The sequence below is a fragment of the Zalophus californianus genome, chromosome X, assembly GCF_009762305.2.
Source record: "Zalophus californianus isolate mZalCal1 chromosome X, mZalCal1.pri.v2, whole genome shotgun sequence".
Taxonomy (NCBI): domain Eukaryota; kingdom Metazoa; phylum Chordata; class Mammalia; order Carnivora; family Otariidae; genus Zalophus; species Zalophus californianus.
The window spans coordinates 87,243,441-87,264,628 of NC_045612.1; the positions used below are offsets into that span (position 1 = coordinate 87,243,441).

Here is a 21,188-nt window from a genome sequence, read left to right on the forward strand (position 1 = left end):
GAAGGAAGCACTCAGGCCTCATGGGCACGATCCATCGATCCATCGAAAAGCTTTTATTAAAAACCCCCGGGGGCGGTGGGGATGGCGTGGCAGGGAGGCTCAGTCTTGTTGCTTGGTTCGGGAGGCCTCGGCGTTGGCCCGGAGCACAGCCCCCGGGGACGGGTAGGGGCGCTGCTGGAAGAGGGGCCCTGCTGCTGTCGTGTCTGCGCCCGTCTTGGCCTCATTCCGCTTGGGGAGTCCTGTTGACCATGTGCCCCTGGGGGTGAGACGGAGGTTAGGAAATAGGGGTCAGGGCTTGAGAATATGGGATGTGGTAGGCACTCCGCACTCTCCCCCCTCCCCTCTACTCCAACAACTGACAAATGGGGGAAGGAAATAGGAGAAGAATGGTCACCGGCGCAAGGGAGTCCTGAGCAAAGGGAAGGGCTCGTGAGGGGTTCGCATTTACCGGGGTGCATCCGAGTATGAGCTGGGGTCCATAGGGTCTAACTCTTCATCCTTCCGGCTCGCCACTGAGGAAGGAGGTGGCAGAGTGAGGTTTTCGGTAGAGGCCCAAGGAGCCCCGATCACCAAGCTCCCCATCCCAGAAAGAAAGGGAGCGCATGTCTGTGTGGCCTGCAGCACCGTGCCCCAGGCCCCGGGTTCGGGCCATCGCGGGAGCAAAGTGAGGGCCTGCCCCACGTGGCACGCCCATGGCGCCCCACCTGCCTGAGTCCTGGCCCTGCTGCCCAGCTTACCCTTCTTGCTCTTGGGGTAGGGGGCCAGCTCTTCCCGGCGGTGGTGGCGCCGCTCCTTGCTCTCTTCCCGGTCCGACTTGTCGTACCCTCGGTCCCGGTCCCGATCCCTGTCCCGCTCTCTCTCTCTGTCCACTTTGTCGTAACCACGCTCTCGGTCTCGGTCCGACTTCTCGTGGCTCCGGTCTGACTTCTCGTGGCCCCGGTCCGACTTCTCGTGGCCCCGGTCCGACTTCTCGTGGCCCCGGTCCGACTTCTCCTCTGCATCTGGGGAGGCAAAAGCCTTGAAGTGGCCTTCGTCCTCCCATCTCAGGCCCCCAGCAGCCTCTGCCTTCCAACAGCGCCCCCTTGCCTGGGGTTGGGCCTGCCTATCTCACCTGCCCCTGCCCCAAAGCACTGTCGTTTTTCCGAGCCCGCTCTGAGAACTGCAGAACCGCCAGATCTGCCAGCTCACCTGCATTACTGGTCCTGAGCTTCTTGGCCGATTTGGTAACGACGGAGTTGGGGTCGTGTGGGGAGAGCCAGGACACGAGGTCTGTGTCCACGTTCCAGTAGTAAGGGAGCCCGCTGCGGGGCGGGGGGGGGGGTGTCAGCGCAGGCGTCCTCTCCTCACAGCCTCAACTCCTGTCTCCCCAGTCTCTACTATACCTGCCCCATGTCAGGACCCCGGAGGGGGGACTCCCAGACCTCTTCCCTATGTTCCCTGTTTACCCCAAGGCCAGGGACGACACAGGAAAGGTGAAGTCAGCCGTCAGCTCCGCCCCCCCTCCCCCCCAGTTCCCCAGGCTCACCAGGAAGGGTCAAACACCTTGTACCAGCTTGGTGGCAGGCCCTCCAACCGGGTGGCCTCATAGTCCACAGGGTCATCGTCGTAGTCCTCAGCAATGATCTCTTCCTCTGGTTCTGGCAGAATAGCGGGGTGGAAGAAAGCAGTCAAGGACCAGAGAGATTCTCATCCTATAGTCAGAGCCTGGAGAGACACTCAAATCCACGTGGACCACGTGTGGGGGGCGGGGGAGTGCATCAGGTCTCACCTGCTGTGGCGAATATCACATTCCAAATCCAAGTGTCTGAACATCAGGGGATTTGCCAAAAAATGTACCTAAATCTCTTCTCTTTCTGGGTTTGGATAAGATTTGAGATTTGATACTGTTACCCCGACCTATCTGATTTCAGGATTTATACAAGGATTCATCAAGACAAACGTAGCCTCCAGTTCCTGCATTCAGGAAGCATGTGACACCATGCTATCCAAATCTATTTGGATAAAATGAATTTGAACAGTAAGGGGTTGTTCTGAAAATACGTCCAAATCTATTCGGCTCCCAAGCTTGGCAAATCCGGGGTTTCTGATTCTGTCTATTGAGTGGCAAGTTTGGACAGCAAGGGATATATCCAAACACTGCTCTGAATCCATTCAGGTCCTAGGCCTGACACATAGCAGGCCCGCAGCAGCTGTCAGTTACTATCGGTAAAATAAAAGGCGTATGTTGTCAGCTTGGTACATGACCCTCAGTAGGCCTACCACAGATTTCAGCTGTGGACAGAACTAACAATGAAAGGTGTATGTCAGCAACAGCATACTGCCTGTCACACAATATGCCCAAAGTAGATGTGAGCTATAATCACCAGTGTTGTTAGTAAGATGTATATTCCATCAGCGCAGGGCCCAGTACTCGACAGGCTTAAAATAAATTATCAGTGATTCTCATCAGTATTATTAACCACAAGATCTATGCGACGCACAGAGTAGCTTATAACAGATGGCATTTATCAATGAGGTGAAAATAAGATGGATTTTCCAGTGCCTCGCACACTGTAGCCCAAAACAGATGCCGAAAAAAGAAGATGCCACTTACTGACAATGAGGTGTAAATATTAGCAGGAGCAGCCCAGTAGGCATAAATGATAGATCCTCTCATTGTCTTCCACCGTTAGCCATAATGTGTATACCAAGCACTCAGGCCCAAAATACATGTCAGCTACTGATGCGGTGAACAATAAGGTATAGATCACCAGCATCACGCCTGGCACCACAGTAGGTTTAAAAAAATGTAATCACTAGGGTAAAGAACAAAGTATCAGCATCCCGCTACAGTCTACAGAAGATGTAAGCTATCTTTACCGTAGGGTACTTTGTAATCACTTACACGGATTGGTAGATGGATTGCACGTGGCATACAATAGCCCCCCCAAAAAGGCATTAGCTATCAATATTAAGCACGAAATATGTATTCCCCACCCCCACCCCCGCCCGCAGTAGGAATGGATGTCAGGAAGCCATATTGCTAACAATGTCCGCCACCCCACTGATTGGTGCGCAATAGGCCCATGCTAGGTATCGAGTGGCGGTATCAACAACAAAGTGCCTGCCAAGCCTGGCACATGGTAGGCCCATCTGCTTTAAGCTCGCTCACCGGGCTCCAGATGTTTGAGGATGCCTCTCTTGGCCAAGCGGGTCTGCAGCGCAACAGGCAGCGGCATAGTGGATAGCAGACAGACCTAGGGACGGACACACGCACGCACACACACAAAAACAACTCAATGAGGATTCAAATCCCGATCCTAAAAATCAAGCGCCTCCTCCCAGCATGTACTCATCTGGACCCCCACTTACCCACCTGCACCAACAGCTGGCTGGACGGAACCGATGCGCTAAAAGGTGGAAGATAGGTGCAATGCCACCCAAGCTCCCACCGACCCCCGCCTCGAGGCTGGGTGTTCTAGGACCCAGTTCCCCTCCCGGGCCCAGGCTCCGCCCACCGCCGAAGGGGCCAAGCTCAGTTCCCCCGCGCCCCAGGAATGGGCTCACCCAACGTCTCCCAAAGACTGCCGGGTGGGAGGAACCAAAGCGTTGGGACGGGGGGAGCAGAGTGCAGCACCTCCTCCAGCTGCAAAAAATGCACCCACCCCGACATTACCAATGCAATCACGCGAGTAGTGGAAGGCTGTCAGACCGGCGCCCCCTCCCTTGTCGCGGCTAGGATCACCAGCACCACACGACTGCTTTCTCCCAAAGCACGGAACGACGTCCTCCCCGAGGCTTGAAGGAGCTGGGCCGGCGCTCAGGCTGCGGTACAGATGACGCAAACCTGGGGGACCAATGAGAGCGTGGCCCTGGCCTGACGAGCGCCAAGCGACCCAATCGCAGGCCTGGAATGGGTGGAGCGCTCGGGCGCCTGTGTGCGTTTACGGCGGGGGCGTGGCCCGGCCGAGGCTTAGCCAGACTGCGCGGCCGGACGCCGGCGCCATGGAGGAGTACGCTCGGGAGCCTTGGTACGGCGATGGGCACAGGCCCCGCGACTGTTGCTGCGGCGCCACGGCCGGCTGTGGGAGGTGGGCGGGGGAGGCGCCGGCCACACCGCGCCACGTCCCAGACTCGGGAAACCCTTAAACATTTGTGGTCTCCTTCCGCTCCCCTCCGCTTCGTTCCTCCCACTCGGGCTCCGTTAAGAGGGGCTGCAGCCGTGTGCCTGGCGACGGTGCGGTGCCGGACCAACCGCTCCCAAGTGTCCTCGGACTCCGTTATCTCCCCCAGTTCATTTTTGATAACGAAAAGAGACGCGCTGGTCGAATCCATTCCAGCCCGGGGGGGTGGTGGCGGTTGTCAAGCGGCAATCCCCACGCGCGCGGCTTTCCCGAGGGTCGCTTTAGCGAATGGGGGCGGGGCCTGGGTGAACCTCTTGTGGACAAGCCGGATCCTCCCCCTCCGTCTGCTCTTGGTTTTTCCCAGTTGGGGCGGGTTGAAAAAGAGGGAAGAGGGCGGGGTTTGGTCGGACTTGCTCATGGCCGGAGACGGGGGTGCGACCCCGTCCTGCTTTAATAACAGTACTAGCAAATTAACGCTTCCACGGCGCTGATCCAAACGTGCCCACTCCGCATGTATCAGTTGATTGACTCTTTGGTAGTAGGAAGGCAGTTGGCTGATTCCTTGGTTGGCTGCGAGGGGAGGGGCAGACAGGGCCAAGACTAATGTTTTTCCCCTTTTGCACCATTTCTTGCTGAAATGAGGGGGGGACCTAATATTATCTGAGTTGCTGCTTCCCATTCGAGTGACTTGCCTTCTCCCAGTTGGAAAGAGTCCATGCAACATGGGAGGGGGAAGAGGGGCTCACTTAACCCCACCCTCCCCTTTCGGCTTACAGCCCCTGGCGAATTGTGGACGATTGCGGAGGAGCCTTCACTATGGGTGTCATCGGCGGTGGAGTCTTCCAGGCCATCAAGGGCTTCCGCAATGCCCCTGTCGTGAGTCAGTGGCCGTCCCTGGGTGGTGCAGGGGTCCTGCCCTGCCCACACGGGCGGGATACTGCGCTGAAAACTGCTTGGAGCTGCCATGACTTACTCATTCTGGTGCCTGCTACCCTACTGTGTGCCAGGCCTGGCTCCAGGATCTGTGGTTTGGGAAGAACTGCAAATATGGCCCTGTGTCCTTCGCCCCCACCACCCAACTGGGGCTCCTCTGTGGAAATACCGTGCTGTCAAAACGATCCCAAATCCTCAATGTATGTGCAAAGCCAGAGAGATTTTCCCCAGAGGCAGATTACCTGGATACAGGGAAGTGACAGGAGTTTAACTGGCAGAAGGAGGACAGCCTTAAAGTTAAGAAAATGCGTTTAATGTAACCTAATCAATTCTGTCTGCCCACCCTCTTCCAAGATCTTATCAAACATCATGCCATTTGCCAGGGTGTCTGCAATTTATATATCTGGTCCTGTCCCTCCCCTCAACTCCTGGAACTCTCTCCTAGATCTTTGCCCAGATTTCCTGTTCCCATCCTCAGGGTCTCAGCACAAACCCCCCCCCCCCTTTTAGAGTCCTTTCCTGACCCCTCAGTCATTATCATGTCTCTTGATCCCATTTCCTCCAGGGTGTGTATTGCTGTGTGAAGCTATCTTGTTGATCTGTACCTCTGCTGGGGATCTGTACCTCTGCTGGGGATCTGTCTCTCCCACTGTAACGTGAGCTCTGAGAGGGCAGGGGCTAGGTCTGTCTCAATCACCATCCCTGCATTACAGCATGGTGCCTGGCGCTTAGGTGCTATCGATCACTGAATGAATGAGAACTTCTCAACCCACGGCTGAGAACGCCCATGTGAGGGTGCTCCCCAGCCTCTTGAGTTCTCGACCCCTGCTCCGCATCTCTACTCCTGATACCCCTGACCTGTCGTGTTCCCTCTCTCAAAAGCTAGAAACCCTGCATGCCAGGGCCCTCATCCCTGTTCTGACTCCCTGCCTCCTCACTTTTCCCAGGGAATTCGGCACCGACTGAGAGGTAGTGCCAACGCTGTGAGGATCCGAGCCCCCCAGATTGGAGGTGAGAGGCTTGGAGAGACCTAGGAGCTGGGATGCAGAGTTGGGGGTGGTTGCTCCTGTGGTTCTAGACTGCAAATTGGGGTCCACATTCCAGCCCCAGCTCTGCCTGGGACTTCCAGGACAGTGATGTTCCCCAGTAATTTAATATGGAGGGGCAGGAGTGTGGATTCCGGAGTTTAAATCCAGGCCCCGGATCTTCCCTGATGCATGACTTTGGGTTCGTGGCTTCACCTCTCCAAACCTCATCGGTAACGTGGGGATGGTGATAGCAGTAACCACCTAAATTGTTTTGTAAGTTATGTCGTTTACATTTATGTCATTTACAGAGAACTTACTAAGTGCTGGTTGCTCTGCTAAGCACTTCAATAATATTAACGAATTTAAGACTTCAGAATCAGTGCCTAGAACAGGTCCTGGTGCACAGCAGGGCCTCAAGAAACACTTTAACTACCCTAGTGTAAACCGGCTCTCATAGCCTGTTTTCGTCTCCCTTGAACCAAGATTGGAATTCCAACTCGGTGTGATGGTTAGGAAGATCAAAGTTGCTCTGTTCAAAGCCACATCAAGATAAATCTGCTTGTAAACACTTGTCAAACCCCTACAAAGGTGAGGGGAATGCCGGTGGCAATTAGAGATCGCTTGACGAAGGAGCAGCCTCGGGCAGACGGGGGGGGGGGGGGGGGGGGTTGCGGAATATCCCCTAGGAGTTTACTTTCTGCCTTTGTGTCCGGGTTTTTCTCCCCGTTCATTGCCAGAGTGTTGAGGCCTTGGAAAGTCCCCAGACACTGAGCCGTGGATTTTGAGGGATTCCTCAGGAACACTGATTCGGCTTCCGTCTCCCTGCAGGTAGCTTCGCGGTGTGGGGGGGCCTGTTCTCCACCATCGACTGCGGCCTGGTGCGCCTGCGGGGCAAGGAAGACCCCTGGAACTCCATCACCAGCGGAGCATTGACCGGGGCCGTGCTGGCGGCCCGCAGTGAGTGCCCCAGCCCCTGGCCCCCAGCCCCAGCCCCTTCCTCCCTGTTCTGCCTGCCCTCACCTCTTTCTCCCTGCCTCTTCACTCTCCCAGGTGGCCCATTGGCCATGGTGGGCTCAGCAATGATGGGGGGTATTCTCTTGGCCCTCATAGAGGGCGTTGGCATCCTCCTTACTCGCTACACTGCCCAGCAGTTCCGCAACGGTGAGTATCTGGCAGACGCAGCTCAGGGAGAGGTGCAAAATGCATTGCCCCTCACCCTTACCTGATTCTTTCCTCTCCAGCACCCCCATTCCTGGAGGACCCCAGCCAGCTGCCCCCTAAGGAGGGTACCCCAGCCCCAGGCTATCCCAGCTATCAGCAGTACCACTGAGGAAGTGACTGCCTATCATCACCACCGTGGGAGCCCCTCCTCCGTTCCCTCCCCGATGATCTACCTCGAAGGGAGGGCTGGCTCCCAGTTGGCCCTGGGACCCTCCAGAGAGGGCCTCTACTCTGCTCCCTTGTCCCAGGGTGGGGGGTGGGGCACCCCAGCTGCCCTAACGGATGGGTCCCCTTCTCAGGGCACCCCAACCCCAAGTTCACATGTAACAAGTTCTCACCCCAGCCCCTTTTCCTGGTGCCCTGATGAGTATTTAAAGCCAGTTTTGAAATGCCTGTGTTTGTACTCCTTGAGCCATGCGTGTTGGGAGCCCCTCCTTAGGACAGGGGGCAGAGCCCTCTTCAGAGACTCAGAAGCCCTAGAACTTGGAGTCCCACAGAGAGTGGGCTCTAGTAAATGTCTGCGGGATGGATGAGCAGGAGAGGGAATGAATCAAGATGTGAATAGGTACATGAATAAGGGTGTGTGGGGGCCAAGTGATGACTCGTGGGCAGACAGAGGAACAGGCTTGGGAAAGAAGTGGGTGAGCAGGAGGATTACTGGGGCGGGGAAGGGGAGTAGTTCTGCACCTTGCATCCCTGAGCCCTCCCGCCCATGCCCCCATTGCCAAGGCTGGGAAATCTGATCTCACAGTCAATTCTGGCTCTCTGGATCCCAGTCACCGCATTTGTGAATTCACGATCTCCCTCTGTGGCTTCCCCATGGACCTGGGATGGAAGTAGGGGTCAGAAGGATCCAGCTTGCTGTTTTTTAAGATTGTATTTATTTGACAGAGACACAGCGAGAGAGGGAACACAAGCAGGGGGAATGGGAGAGGGAGAAGCAGGTTTCCCGTGGAGCAGGGAACCTGATGAGGGGCTCAATCCCAGGACCCTGGGATCAGGACCTGAGCCGAAGGCAGACGCCTAACAACTGAGCCCCGCCCCCCCCAGGCGCCCCGAAGGATCCAGCTTTCTTGAGGAAGATGCCCTGTGTCAGTCTCCTCTTCTGTACCACAGAGCTACTTCTCTGCTGATGCTCAGTGTTGTAGTTTTTTAAGAGCAACCATAAAATAACCAGAAGAGAGTTTTCGTATTGGGGTGGGGGCATTATGGGAAAGAGATTTTTCTGGAGGGACATTGGCCCCAAACGCCGTCTCTTCTAGTGCAAGCCATTGCAAAGAGGTGATGTCCTTAGACAAAATGGCTTTCTGCGGGTAAAAATACAGAGTCCCTGACCTCCCAACGGCCCGGGTGCCCCCATGGTAGCAGAACTGCGACACGGCCCGCTTGTGCGCCTTGGTGCCAGGCAGTTGGCAGCCGCCAGACTGGAGACTCAGGGAAGCAAGGTGGGGGAGGCCTGCTGGCACTGTGAGCACAGCCCTCCCAGGGCCCCGGCGCCAGCCTTGAGCTCCGGGGGCGCATTGGTTTAGGACCCAGAGTCTAACAGGCTGTGATCCTTTCTGGGCCGCTTCTGTGCAAGACCCCTTCTTCACCGCCAGGCCCCATTCCCCCTGCTTCCCCCACCCCCACCCCCACCCCCGGCGTGTCTTCAGACCCCATCCTGCGCCTATCAAGCACTGCCCTGCTAGCTGTTCCCAGCCTTTCCCATCCGCGAGTCCACAAGGCCCCACTCACGCGGCTGTGGTGTCCGCAGACTATCCGCAGACCCCCTCCTGTCTTTCCTCCCTGTCCTCTAAGGATCCTGCAGGCCCCTACCTCTTTCATGTATCAACTCTGGCTCCTCTGAGGCCACATCCCTGCTGTAGCTCCCCGGTCCCCTCCAGGTGGGCTGGGCTCCTATAGGCCCCTCCCAGCTGCAGCTCCCCCGCCCTCCCCAGCCTCTAGCCCGAACCTCTGCCCGGTTTCAGGCCCCGCCCCCTCCCGCTCCTTAAAGGGTCGACCCCTGCAGGTGCACCCGAACACGCGGGCCCTCCGCCCTCCTCTCGCGGCCCTGGGACTCCGTTCACTGTCTCCGGTCCCTGGAGGCCGCGGGACGCACGGGGGCCTCGGCGCCGTTCCTGGCAACCTTCAGGCCCTTCCGCTCTGGCTCCTCGGGCCGCTGGCTGGGGGAGCGGGGCCGGGGCCGGGGTGAATAGCGGGGGACCCGGCGCAGCAACGGAGGCTCGCGGCTTCGGGAGAGAGGTGTCGGGCCTCCTAGCTGGGCCTGGGGAGCCCGGGGTCGCCCAGGTCCCCGGAGCTGGAGCCGGGGCAACGGAGGAGGGGTCAGGTCGGGTCTGCGTCCGCAGGCAGCTTCCCTTTGCCCAAGAAGGAAATGCGGGGTCAGACCCCAGGCAGTTTCCATCCGGAGGGCCTACGGAGACCGAGACCGGGAGCAGGCGCGAGTGAGACAGAAACAGAGACGGAGAGAAATAGAAGCCGAGGGACATACCCGAAAGGAGATGGAGACTAGGAAGAGCGGGAGGCAGAGAGAGACACACAAGAGATTTACGAAGAGACAGAAACAGGAAGCTGTGTGAGGTCAGAGGTGCAGGTCCTGGGGGGCTCAGTCGTTAAGCGTCTGCCTTCGGCTCAGGTCATGATCCCAGGGTCCTGGGATCGAGCCCCGCATCGGGCTCCCTCCTTGGCGGGGAGCCTGCTTCTCCCACTCCCGCTCCCCCTGCTCATGCTATCTCTCTCTGTCAAATAAATAAAATCTTAAAAAAGAAAGAGAGAGAGAGAGAGAGAAAAAATGCAGGTGGGACCTGGGAAGACCCTCAGCATCAGACGGAGGCAAACACAGGGAGGAAGGCCAGGCCCCATAGTAGTAGTGAGCTGGGCTGAAGGGCCAGGCTGACAGAGGGCGAGCAGGCTGCCCCTCCCTTACCGTCCGGCTGAGGGGCCTCAGAGAAGCGGAGAGGAGCCCAACCTGCATCCTTTCTCCCTCTGGCTCGCTTTCTCACTCTCATCTCTGGTTTAATCCCATCTGCTTCCCACAAGGATTTCATGCCTCTCCCTTGGGTTCTTCCTTCCCATCTTCTTCCCTGCTTCGCCCGCCCCCCACCCCCTGAGGCCCAAGTTGGCCTCCGTCTGTCTTGCTCTGTCTCTCAGCCCTCCTTCCCCATTTCTCTACTTCAGTCTCCCTGGCTTGTGGCCATCTACCGGTGTGCGTGGGGCAGGTGCGTGGGGAAGTAGCTGCTGAACAAGGAGGGTTAGTGAGATGGAAAGAATCAGGGAAGTACAACGGGGTCCAGCCCCGGCAGTGAGGTGGAGAATCACTGCCTCAGGCAGAGACGCTGAGAGGCTGGGGAGAGAGACATGGAGAAATCAGACACCGAGAGAGAATAGAAAGAATTGGGACAGAGCCCAAGAGAGGGACCAAGACAAAGCGAAGCCAGAGTTTATGGAGGTATCAAAGGAGAGACAGAGATGCAGAGAAAGAGATACCAAGAAAGGAAAAAAAAAAAAAAAACAGTAGGACAAGTGGGGAAAAGATGGGAAAAGAGAAAATGTAAGAAGGGAGATAGACATAAAGATTGGGAGAGTCAGACATCCAGCGGGGGTGAGGGAGAGAAAGGGGCAGAGAGAATCAGAACAAAACAAAGAAGTGAGAGAAATAGAGTCAGAGCAGAGAGAGGGAGAGAGAAAGCAAGAGAGACATGAGAGTTGGACACCCATACCCTCTTTCCCTGCGTCCGGGGGTTGCTGGCCTGAGTGTTCTTATTTCCTTTGTTTTCTTAGTGGCAGCTGGAGAACAGGGCCTGACGGGGCAGGGCAGCTCCGCCAGGCCCAGCCCCAGCCCCAGCCCCAGCACCCCAGGTCATCGAAGTGGGTGGGAGGAGGGCAGCCTCCCCTGGGGATACGCTTTTTGAGGGCAATGCTCTGCTGTTGTGGAGGATGGCGTCAAGGAGCCCATTTGGGGCCAGCCTCTGCAGCCGGCCCACGGGAGCCATCTCTGGGGAATCTGCCGTGTCACCAGAAGGCCCACAAGCATGTTGAGGAGGAAGGATGTGCCAATGATCCCTTCTGAGGGGACAGAGGAACCTTCCTTTTGTTACCTTCCTTATACATATGAGGAAACGGAAGGCACCAACAGGTAAAGCCACTCGTCCATGGCTATGCTGCCTGAAAGTGGCAAAGCCGGTATCTCTACCCTTATTTATAGTGCGTAGAGTTGGAGAGACGTGTCTTGCACCATAATTTCCAACACATTATCAATCAGCATTACAGGTGCCCTTTGAAGGTTTTCACAGGCCAAGGCAACAATTTCCAAGCCCCCTTTGTTAAAGTAATAACAAAGGACTCAAGGACTGACTTCATGGAGAGCAGGTTGGCAGCAATCTTGGGCATTCACACAGGCACCTTGTGAGAGGATCGTGTGCATTCAGGTTAAGAACCTTCATCAGATTGGACCCTTCTAACGTACGCTTTTTTTGTATGTATATCTCACTAAAGAGTTAAATACGAACCAGAGCCACATGTATCAACATGGATCATTCTCGAGCCTGCAGTATGGCACAGACGAAGGAAAGCCAAAGACTGCTGTGTAGAGTCCCATATTTGTAGTAAACACATACAAACAATATATGCACTTCATGGATCCCTAATTACATAATGAAAGAATAAAATGATGCAAGGGAATGGTCAGTAAGAATCTCAGTATTGCATTTACGTCAGAGGACGAAGGGAGGATAGAATGGAATAGAGGGGCGCCTGGGTGGCTCAGTCGGTTGAGTGTCTGCCTTCGGCTCGGGTCTTGATCTGGGGTTCCAGGATGATCGAGCCCCACGTTGGGCTCCCTGCTCAGCGGGGAGTCTGCTTCTCCCTCTTCTGCTCCTACCCCCAGCTTGTGCTCTCTCTCACACTCTGCTCTCTCTCTCAAATGAATAAATAAAAAAAAAAAAAGAAAGAAAAAAAGAACGGAGTAGAGGAAGCTAACCTAGTAGGTTTCAGCTGGAGCTGAAATATTTTGTTTCTTTTTTTTAAAGATTGATTGATTTATAAGAGAGCGAGCACATGCACACATGAGTGGGGGAGGAGGGGCAGAGGGAGAGGGAGAAGCAGGCTCCTCCGCTGAGCAAGGAGCTGAACGTGGGGCTCAATCCCAGGACCCCGGGATCATGACCTGAGCCAAAAGGTAGACGCTTAACTGACTGAGCCATCATGGCGCCCTGAAATATTTCATTTCTTAAAGGAAATACATTTGGGGCAAATGAAAAAATGTTGAGAGTTCACAGGTGTCCATTATATTACTATCTTCTGCAGATTGTTGTTCATTTGAAGATATGTCATAATTTAGGAGATGAAAAAAAGAATCCTACTTGCCTTAAATTGAATATATAGATTAATTTGGGGACCCATTTCTCCAGTGTTGATTCTTCATGCCTGGAACACAACATCTCTTTCCATTCATTTCAGCCACGTTTTCTTTCCTTCTGTAAAAATGTGTAGAGCTCGGGACGCCTGGGTGGCTCAGTCGGTTAAGCGTCTGCCTTCGCTCGGGTCGTGATCCCGGGGTCCTGGGGTCGGGTCCCACATCAGGCTCCTTGCTCAGCGGGGAGCCTGCTTCTCCCTCTGCTTGTGCTCTCTCTCTCTGACAAATGAATAAATAAAAAAATCTTTAAAAAAATAAAAAAATAAATAAATCGAGATGCCACCTCACGTCAAATGACAAAAATTTTAAAAAAATGTGTAGAGCTCATATTTTTCTTGCTCAAGGTATTCACAGGAGGTTGATGGATTTTCTTACCATGGTGAACAATGTCCTTTTCTATTACATTTTTTTTTTAAGTGTCTGTAAAGGAAAGCCATTCAGTCTCACATTCGGTCTTGTTTCTGGCCATCTTGCTCACTTTCGTCATTAGGTCTAAAAGTGTTTTAGATGATTTTCTTGGATTTCTTAAAAAGAGATTTATTTAGGGTGCCTGGGTGGCTCAGTTGGTTAAGCGACTGCCTTTGGCTCAGGTCATGATCCTGGAGTCCCGGGATCGAGTCCCGCATCGGGCTCCCTGCTCAGCAGGGAGTCTGCTTCTCCCTCTGACCCTCCCCCCTCTCATGTGCTCTCTCTCTCTCTCATTCTCGCTCTCTCAAATAAAGAAATAAAATCTTTAAAAAAAGAGAGATTTATTTATTAATTTTAGAGGCAGAGCACGAGCGGGAAGGGCAGAGGGAGAGGGAGAGGGAGAGAGAATCTCAAGCAGACTCTGCACTAAGCGCTGAGCCCTACTCAGGGCTCGATCTCAGGACCCCGAGATCACGACCTGAGCAGAAACCAAGAGTCGGACGCTTAACCTACTGTGCCAGCCAGGCGCCCTGGTTCTCTTGGATTCTTTAAGTAAATAATGTCCTCGGACTTCAGCCAAAGACCACCAGGAACACACCAGTGATTCAACAAAGTTGGGTGTATTAGCTCATTGCAACGAGGGAGAATACACACCATGGAGAATGCTGGGGCATCTCAGCTAAGGAAGGACATTATGGGATTTGGGTTTGCGTTAGATGTGTTTGTGTCGAATTCCCTGACATGCCAAGAGCTGCGCTGTGGCTGTTTAAGACTCTGGACAGGGTACGTACACCAAATGTGCCACAGGTAGTTGCCAAAAACAAGATGATGATTAGTCTTCATAATAAGCCTCGGAGCCCAGGGCCTAGATGATCACACTCAGGCCGTGGAAACATGTCCCGCAGTCCAGCTGGTCTCTCAAGAGCCAGGCAGCTGGCTTTTTCTTTTAGTCTCATAAGAAAGTGCTCTAGCTGACCTGTAGTGTTTCTGTAAGTGCCATAGAAGTTTCCCGGAGCATCATCCCCCCCCCCTTCCCTTCCCCTTCACTAGCCCAAAAGAAATCTGAGGTGATGAGATGGCTCGTGACAGCTCTGGCTAACGAATTTACATTTAAGCTGGTTAGTTGGGCTTCTAGAATAGAAATCGTGTCATGCGTGGCATCTGCTAAGGTCAGAGGCGAGTTGGGGACCACCTTTTCCGATTCTATTTTCCCTACCGCGGGAACAGCAGCTGCCGTGAAGGAGGAGCCAGGTGTTTCATTTTTCTTTTTTATTTTTAAGATTTTATTTATTTGACAGAGAAGGAGAGCGAGCACAAGCAGGGGGAGCGGCAGGTAGAGGGAGAAGCAGGCTCCCCGCAGAGCAGAGAGCCCGACGCGGGGCTCGATTCGATTCCGGGACCCGGAGATCATGAGCTCCGAGGAGTTTCTGCTTGCCTCATTGTTGGAGATCTCTGGATAGCCTCAGGAAAACATGGTCCACTGGAGGGTGGTAGTTTTAACTATCGGAATGTCTGGAGCAATTATCCTGAAGGCACAGGATAAAGTAGTGTTGCAGCTGGCAGGGGTAAGCGGGTCCCCTGCTTCAGTACAGGTAAGCATCCTAGCGGAGCACAGATGGAATTGAGAGTATATGTATCATTTATTACAGCAGGGGAAAGGCAATTTTTATCCCTCTACAGGGGAAGATGTCTTGATTGGAGTTCAACAGTAGCAGCAAAACAGGCTAGAATGTTTCTAAGAACAAAAATGCCCTAACCCCCATTCCTCATGGTTCTAGGGCTTTTGCTGATAGGGTTGTACTGACCTCAGCAGAAGCATTCTGCGAGGCCAGTGTCCAGTTTTTACAAGATCAAGGTTTGGGATTAATTTTTTTGAGGGAAATGTTAGGACCAGAAGGGACCTATAAAAAAGAAAGCTACCTTCAGAGGTATTTAGAGGAACAGCTATGAATTTTTTTGTCAGGTGGATGAGTGTGTGTGCTTGAGGGGGAGAGAGAGAGAGAGAGAGAGAGAAATCAAATTCAGAATAGTAGCCATGGTCTGAGAAAACACCCAAGAGGGTTTTGTTTTTTCCTTAAGTGACAGAGGGAGACCATAGGAGGTCAAAAGTAACAGGGTGAAAGTAATGGAGATCTGGGGAGGTGGGTGGGGGGATGGGGTAACTGGAGGATGGGCATTAAGGGGGGCACTGGATGGAATGAGCATTGGACGTTATATGCAACTCATGAATCACTAAACTACCTCTGAAACTAGTAAAATGTTAATTGAATTGAATTTAAATTTAAAAAAGTAAGGGAGATCATACTGAAAGATATTTTAGTTGGTTACTAGAGGGTGTCAAGATACAATAAAAATCAAGATTCATAGTGGGATAGGGGCGCCCGGGATGGAGCCCCGCATCGGGCTCCCTGCTCGGTGGCGAGTCTGCTTCTCCCTCTCCCTCTGTGATCTCTCTCGCTCTCAAATAAATAAATAAAAATCTTTTTAAAAAAAGATTCATAGTGGGATAAAAAGAAAAAAGGGGTGCTGTAGAATCAAAATTAATCTTGTCATCTTGGGGAGAAGTTCTGCACCTCTGCGGTCATTAGCTTCCAGAGAATTCCTAAGAATCCTGTTTGATGCCTACTAACGTCTTTTTCAAGAAGTTCGAGGGCAGGGCGCCTGGGTGGCTCAGTTGGTTAAGCGACTGCCTTCGGCTCAGGTCATGATCCTGGAGTCCTGGGATTGAGTCCCTGGATTGAGTCCCCGGATCGAGTCCCTGGATCGAGTCCCGCGTCGGGCTCCCTGCTCAGCGGGGAGTCTGCTTCTCCCTCTGACCCTCTTCCCTCTTGTGCTCTCTCTCATTCTCTCTCTCTCAAATAAATAAATAAAATCTGGGGTGCCTGGGTGGCTCAGTTGGTTAAGCAACTGCCTTCAGCTCAGGTCGTGATCCCGGAGTCCCGGGATCGAGTCCCGCATCGGGCTCCCTGCTCAGCGGGGAGTCTGCTTCTCCCTCTGACCCTCTTCCCTCTTGTGCTCTCTATCTCTCATTCTCTCTCTCTCAAATAAATAAATAAAATCTTTAAAAAAACCAAAAAAAAAAAATAAAATCTTTAAAAAAAAAAAAAAAGAAGTTCGAGGGCAGTTTTCCCTCTGATCATGCAGGCTTTGTTTAGGTGGATATTTTGAAATTTGTTTTTTGGTTTTTTTTTTTTTTTAAAGGAAGGTTTCTTTTTTTTTTTAAGATTTTATTTATTTATTTGACAGAGACATAGCGAAAGAGGGAACACAAGCAGGGGGAGTGGGAGAGGGAGAAGCAGGCTTCCCGCCGAGCAGGGAGTCCAACATGGGGCTCGATCCCAGGACCCTGAGATCATGACCTGAGCCGAAGGCAGACGCTTAACGACTGAGCCACCCAGGTGCCCCGAAATTTGTTTATTTTTTAAGTAATCTCTACACCTAATGTGGAGCTCCAACCCAGGAGATGAAGAGTTGCTCGCTCCTCCTACTGAGCCAGGCAGGCTTCCCTAGGTGGATATTTTGTAAATGCAACTCAAACCTATTAAGGAGACATCTGGAAGCATCATATGAGTCCTAGTAGTATGAAGTCACATTGGCCTGTAATAGGGTAGAATCTAGTATTTAAAATGAAATTACAAAACATATGGGGTGGGGCGCCTGGGTGGCTCAGTCGTTGGGCGCCGGCCTTCGGCTCAGGTCATGATCCCAGGGTCCTGGGATCGAGCCCCGCATCGGGCTCCCTGCTCCGCGGGAAACCTGCTTCTCCCTCTCCCACTCCCCCTGCTTGTGTTCCCTCTCTCGCTGTGTCTCTCTCTGTCAAATAAATAAATAAAATCTTAAAAACAAAAACAAAAACAAAAAACAAAACATATGCGATGGTCTGTTATTAACTCAGAAGTAACTAGCCAGAAGTAGTCCCCGGAGCGGTTAGATCTTATTACCGTCAAGGCTAATGATAATACTTTAGTCCCTGGAAGTTTGAGGGTTTCTCAGAAGTGTTGCAATTTTTTAAAAAGATGTTATTTATTTATTTATTTACTCATTTGAGAGAGAGAGCACAAGTGGGGGGCAGAACAAAGGGAGAAGGACAAGCAGACTCCCTGCGGAGCTCAGAGCCAGACACTGGGCTCCAACCCAGGATCCCGAGATCGTGATCTGAGCTGAGCCGAAGGCGGACCCTTAAGCGACTGAGCCACCCAGGCGCCCTGATATTTTTTGTAATTCAAGTTTAGTTGACATACACTCTCACATTAGTTTCAGGTATACATAGTAATTCATAGTGATTCATCACCTCTATATGTAACGCTATGCTGACCACAAGTATATCTACCCTGTGTCACCATACAAGACCATTACAACACCATTGACTTACTCCCTATGCTGTGCCTTTCATCCCCGTGACTGGTTCATTCCATAACTGGAAACCTGTATGCCCCACTCCCCCGCACCCCTTTGAGCCTGTTCCCCCCACCCCTCCCCCTCTGGCAACCATCAGTTTGTTCTGTGTTGCTTTTAGTTTTAGAATTCCGTTCAGTCTCTCTACTTTTTCTGAGGATTATGGATGATAATGGCTGTAGAGTTTGTAAGTTAAAACTTTACAGAGTTTTCAGATAAGAGTTATTTAAATGAGTGCCTTATGTGTCCCTATTACTGGAGAGAGAAGTTGAGATTCCCCAAGTCAAATACAAAAGCAAGTGATTTCCCCTACCCTTACAGCAAAAGCTCTCTGGCAATGAAAAGCTCAGTTGGCCTGGAAAGTAAACCACAGCCAGAACATGCTCATAACCCATTTGGAGGTGTTCAAAGGGGCCTCAAGTCTTGGGTTCCTATCCACGTCCTACCGTTACAGTCTTTGCCATGATTGTGTTATTGGAGGTATGACATTCAAGGGGACCATCTCAGCAAGAGCCTTAAAGTTACCCCATCAATGTTGGTTCAGTATCAAGGCCAATTTATCTCTGCTATGGTGGCTAATACCATGAAGCAGCTTTGCTACCTTCCATTCTTCTTAGGGCTATCTCAAGTATGGCAAGGGATATAGAATTGCCTTCATTTGTTGTCCATTTTGATAAGGGTTCCTGAAGTGGCTTCAGATGAACATGAAATTATCATGCCTGGGTGGCTCAGTCGGTTGGCCGTCTGCCTTTGGCTCTGGTCATGATCCCGGGGTCCTGGGATTGAGCCCTGTGTCGGGCTTTGTGCTTGGCAGGGAGTCTGCTTCTCCCTCTTCCTCTGTCTGCCGCTCCCCCTGCTTGTGTGCTCTGTCTCAAATAAATAGATAAATAAAATCTTAAAAAAAAAGAAATTATCACTGCAAAAAGCTAGTTATGTTCCCTCCACAAGTAGAGGGGAGGAGTTTTGGCTGCGTGAAAATACAATCTGACATAAACATACTCAAAAGAGAGTTATTACAGGGGCACCTGGGTGGCTCAGTTGGTTAAAGAGTCTGACTCTTGATTTTAGCTCAGGTCATGATCCCATGGGTCTTGGGATCGAGGGGATTCTCTCCCTCTGCCCTTCAACCCCCTCTTAAAAGAGCCAATAAAATAATAAAAAATGAAAAGAGATGGGATGCCTGGGTGGCTCAGTTGGTTAAGCAGCTGCCTTCGGCTTGGGTCATGATCCCGGGGTCCTGGGACCGAGCCCCTCATCGGGCTCCCTGCTCAGCGGGAGCCTGCTTCTCCCTCTACCTGCTGCTCCCCCTGCTTGTGCTCTCTCTCTATCTCTGACAAATAAATAAATAAAATCTTAAAATAAATAAAATAAAAATAAAAAAAGAGATGGGGCACCTGGGTGCCCAAGTTGGTTAGGTGAAAGGTGCTTGGTTGCGTTTGGGGTCATAGTCTCGGGGGTCCTGGGATGTAGCCCCACATCGGGCTCCGTGCACAGTGGGGAGTCTGCTTGAGGATTCTTTCTCTTTCTCCCTCTCCCTCTGCCCCGCCCCCCTCGTGTGCATGTTCTCTCTCTCTCAAATAAATAAATAAATAAATCTTTAAAAAATAAAAAAGAGAGTTATTACAGCCGATTTAAACAATAAATTAGGCCCTTGACAATTTTATCAAGGCATAGTATTAAAAAGTCAGCGCTGAGTGAAATAAGTCAATCAGAGAAAGACATGTATCACATGACCTCGCTGATATGAGGAATTCTTAATCTCAGGAAACAAACTGAGGGTTGCTGGAGTGGTGGGGGGTGGGAGGGATGGGGTGGCTGGGTGATAGACATTGGGGAAGATATGTGCTACGGTGAGCGCTGTGAATTGTGTAAGACTGTTGAATCACAGATCTGTACTTCTGAAACAAATAACGCAACATATTTTAAGAAAAAAGAAAAAGAAGAAGATAACAGGAGGGGAAGAAAAGGGGAGTATGTCAGAGGGGGAGACGAACCATGAGAGATGATGGACTCTGAAAAACAAACTGAGGGTTCTAGAGGGGAGGGGGGTAGGGGGATGGGTTAGCCTGGTGATGGGTATTGAGGAGGGCACGTTCTGCATGGAGCACTGGGTGTTATGAACAAACAATGAATCATGGAACACTGCATCAAAAACTAATGATGTAATATATGGTGATTAACATAACAATAAAAAAATTTTTAAAAAAAGTCAGCGCTCTGGGGCACCTGGGTGGCTCAGTTGGTTAAGCAGCTGCCTTCGGCTCAGGTCATGATCCCGGGGTCCTGGGATCGAGCCCCCCATCGGGCTCCCTGCTCCTCTGGGAGCCTGCTTCTCCCTCTCCCACTGCCTGCCGTTCCCCCTGCTTGTGCCCTCTCTGTCAAAGAAATAAATAAAAATCTTTTTTTAAAAGATTTTTTATTTTTATTTATTTTAAAGCGAGAGAGGTAACACAAGCAGGGGGAGTGGGAGAGGGAGAAGCAGGCTTCCTGCCAAGCAGGGAGCCCAATGCGGGGCTCGATCCCAGGACCCCGGGATCGTGACCTGAGCCGAAGGCAGATGCTTAACGACTAAGCCACCCAGGCACCCCGAAATAAATAAAATCTTAAAAAATAAAGTCGGCACTCCTTGGGGCACCTGGGTGGCTCAGTCAGTTAAGCAGCTGACTCTTGATTTCCACTCGGGTCATAGTCTCGGGGTTGTGGGATCAATCCCAAGTAGGGCTCCACACTCAGTGGGGAGTCTACTTCTCTCCCTCTGCCTCTGCCCCTCCCCCAGCTGGAGCACGTATGTGATTTCTCTCTCTCAAATAAATAAATAAATAAAGTCGGGTAGCTCAGTTAAGTGTCCAACTTGGTTTCTACTGGGGTGGTGATTTCAGGGTCATGGGATGGAACCTGCCCCCCGCCCCCAGGCTCTGTGCTTGGCGAGGAGTCTGCTTGAGATTCTTTCTCCCTCCCGCTCTGCTCCTCCCCCTGCTCGAGCTAGTGTGCTCTCTCTCCAAAATAAAACAAACAAACAAATAAATAAAATCTTAATAGTCAGCACTCCTTAACCTCCAAATACAGAAATGAAGAGAAGCGTGTCTCCTTGGTTAAACAAAATGATCTCTCTCTTATATGGATGAAACAAGCCATCTCTTCATGTGGATTTCTTGCCCTTTTTGCTCTTTTTTTTTTAATTTTATAAATTTTGTTTTTTAAGTAGGTGCCATGCCCAGTGTGGAGCCCACTGAGGGCCTTGAACTCCCGACCCCTGAGATCAAGACCTGAGCTGAGATCAAGAGTCGGATGCTTAACCTACTGAGCCACCCAGGTGCCCCAGCTGCCCTTTTTGTTCTAAGGCAGCCCTCAAATGAACAATCTTGTTCATGGCAGAAGTTTCCCAAAGTAGTTACTACAATTTTGAAATTTCCCTGGTGAAATTATGTCAGTTCAGTTAGATAAACATATGTGTTGACTTTCCGGTGAAAAAACATGAAGGACAAAGGTGCTTGGCCTGAGAGGCACAGTTTTAGACTGAGAAGATCCCATAAGAATTGCAGTGCTCCATAAGGGTTTGCTTGTGTAACTGTTGTCTCCAGATTCTGGCTAAAGGCCAACCGTCATGATCCTGGGCCAGGAATAAAAACCCTCCTGACTCTGAGCAGATGAAATTAACAAAGCAATTCTCAGGGACACAAAGACAAGACT

General features: G+C 51.9%; 2 protein-coding genes across 14 annotated transcripts; one reads left to right on the top strand and one right to left on the bottom strand.

The window, feature by feature from the left end:
• Positions 1-4: 4 nt before the first annotated feature.
• Positions 5-3,797, bottom strand: PQBP1 (polyglutamine binding protein 1). 3 transcript variants are annotated; one of them, XM_027608146.2, is made up of 8 exons: positions 3,656-3,797; positions 3,356-3,389; positions 3,152-3,236; positions 1,526-1,637; positions 1,189-1,301; positions 738-1,001; positions 449-512; positions 5-256 (listed from the first exon to the last, which is right to left on the bottom strand). In XM_027608146.2, the coding sequence occupies exons 3-8, from the start codon at positions 3,216-3,218 to the stop codon at positions 100-102; spliced, it is 777 nt and encodes a 258-aa protein (XP_027463947.1). In that variant the 5' UTR covers positions 3,219-3,236; positions 3,356-3,389; positions 3,656-3,797; the 3' UTR covers positions 5-99. The 3 variants fall into 3 exon arrangements, with proteins under 3 accessions (XP_027463947.1, XP_027463946.1, XP_027463945.1); XM_027608145.2 differs by having other exon boundaries at positions 3,352-3,389; positions 3,656-3,791; XM_027608144.2 differs by lacking the exon at positions 3,356-3,389 and having other exon boundaries at positions 3,656-3,795.
• Positions 3,798-3,827: 30 nt separating this feature from the next.
• On the top strand, positions 3,828-7,678 carry TIMM17B (translocase of inner mitochondrial membrane 17B). 11 transcript variants are annotated; one of them, XM_027608138.1, is made up of 7 exons: positions 3,970-4,070; positions 4,880-4,979; positions 5,111-5,236; positions 5,984-6,047; positions 6,893-7,021; positions 7,115-7,225; positions 7,306-7,678. In XM_027608138.1, exons 1-7 carry the CDS (start codon positions 3,985-3,987, stop codon positions 7,392-7,394), a joined length of 705 nt encoding a protein of 234 aa, XP_027463939.1. In that variant the 5' UTR covers positions 3,970-3,984; the 3' UTR covers positions 7,395-7,678. The 11 variants fall into 11 exon arrangements, 7 of the variants coding, with proteins under 7 accessions (XP_027463938.1, XP_027463941.1, XP_027463943.1 ...); XR_003522595.1 differs by lacking the exons at positions 7,115-7,225; positions 7,306-7,678 and adding an exon at positions 6,548-6,652 and having other exon boundaries at positions 3,828-4,070; positions 6,893-7,030; XM_027608137.1 differs by having other exon boundaries at positions 3,828-4,010; positions 6,893-7,225.
• The last annotated feature ends 13,510 nt before the right edge of the window (positions 7,679-21,188 follow it).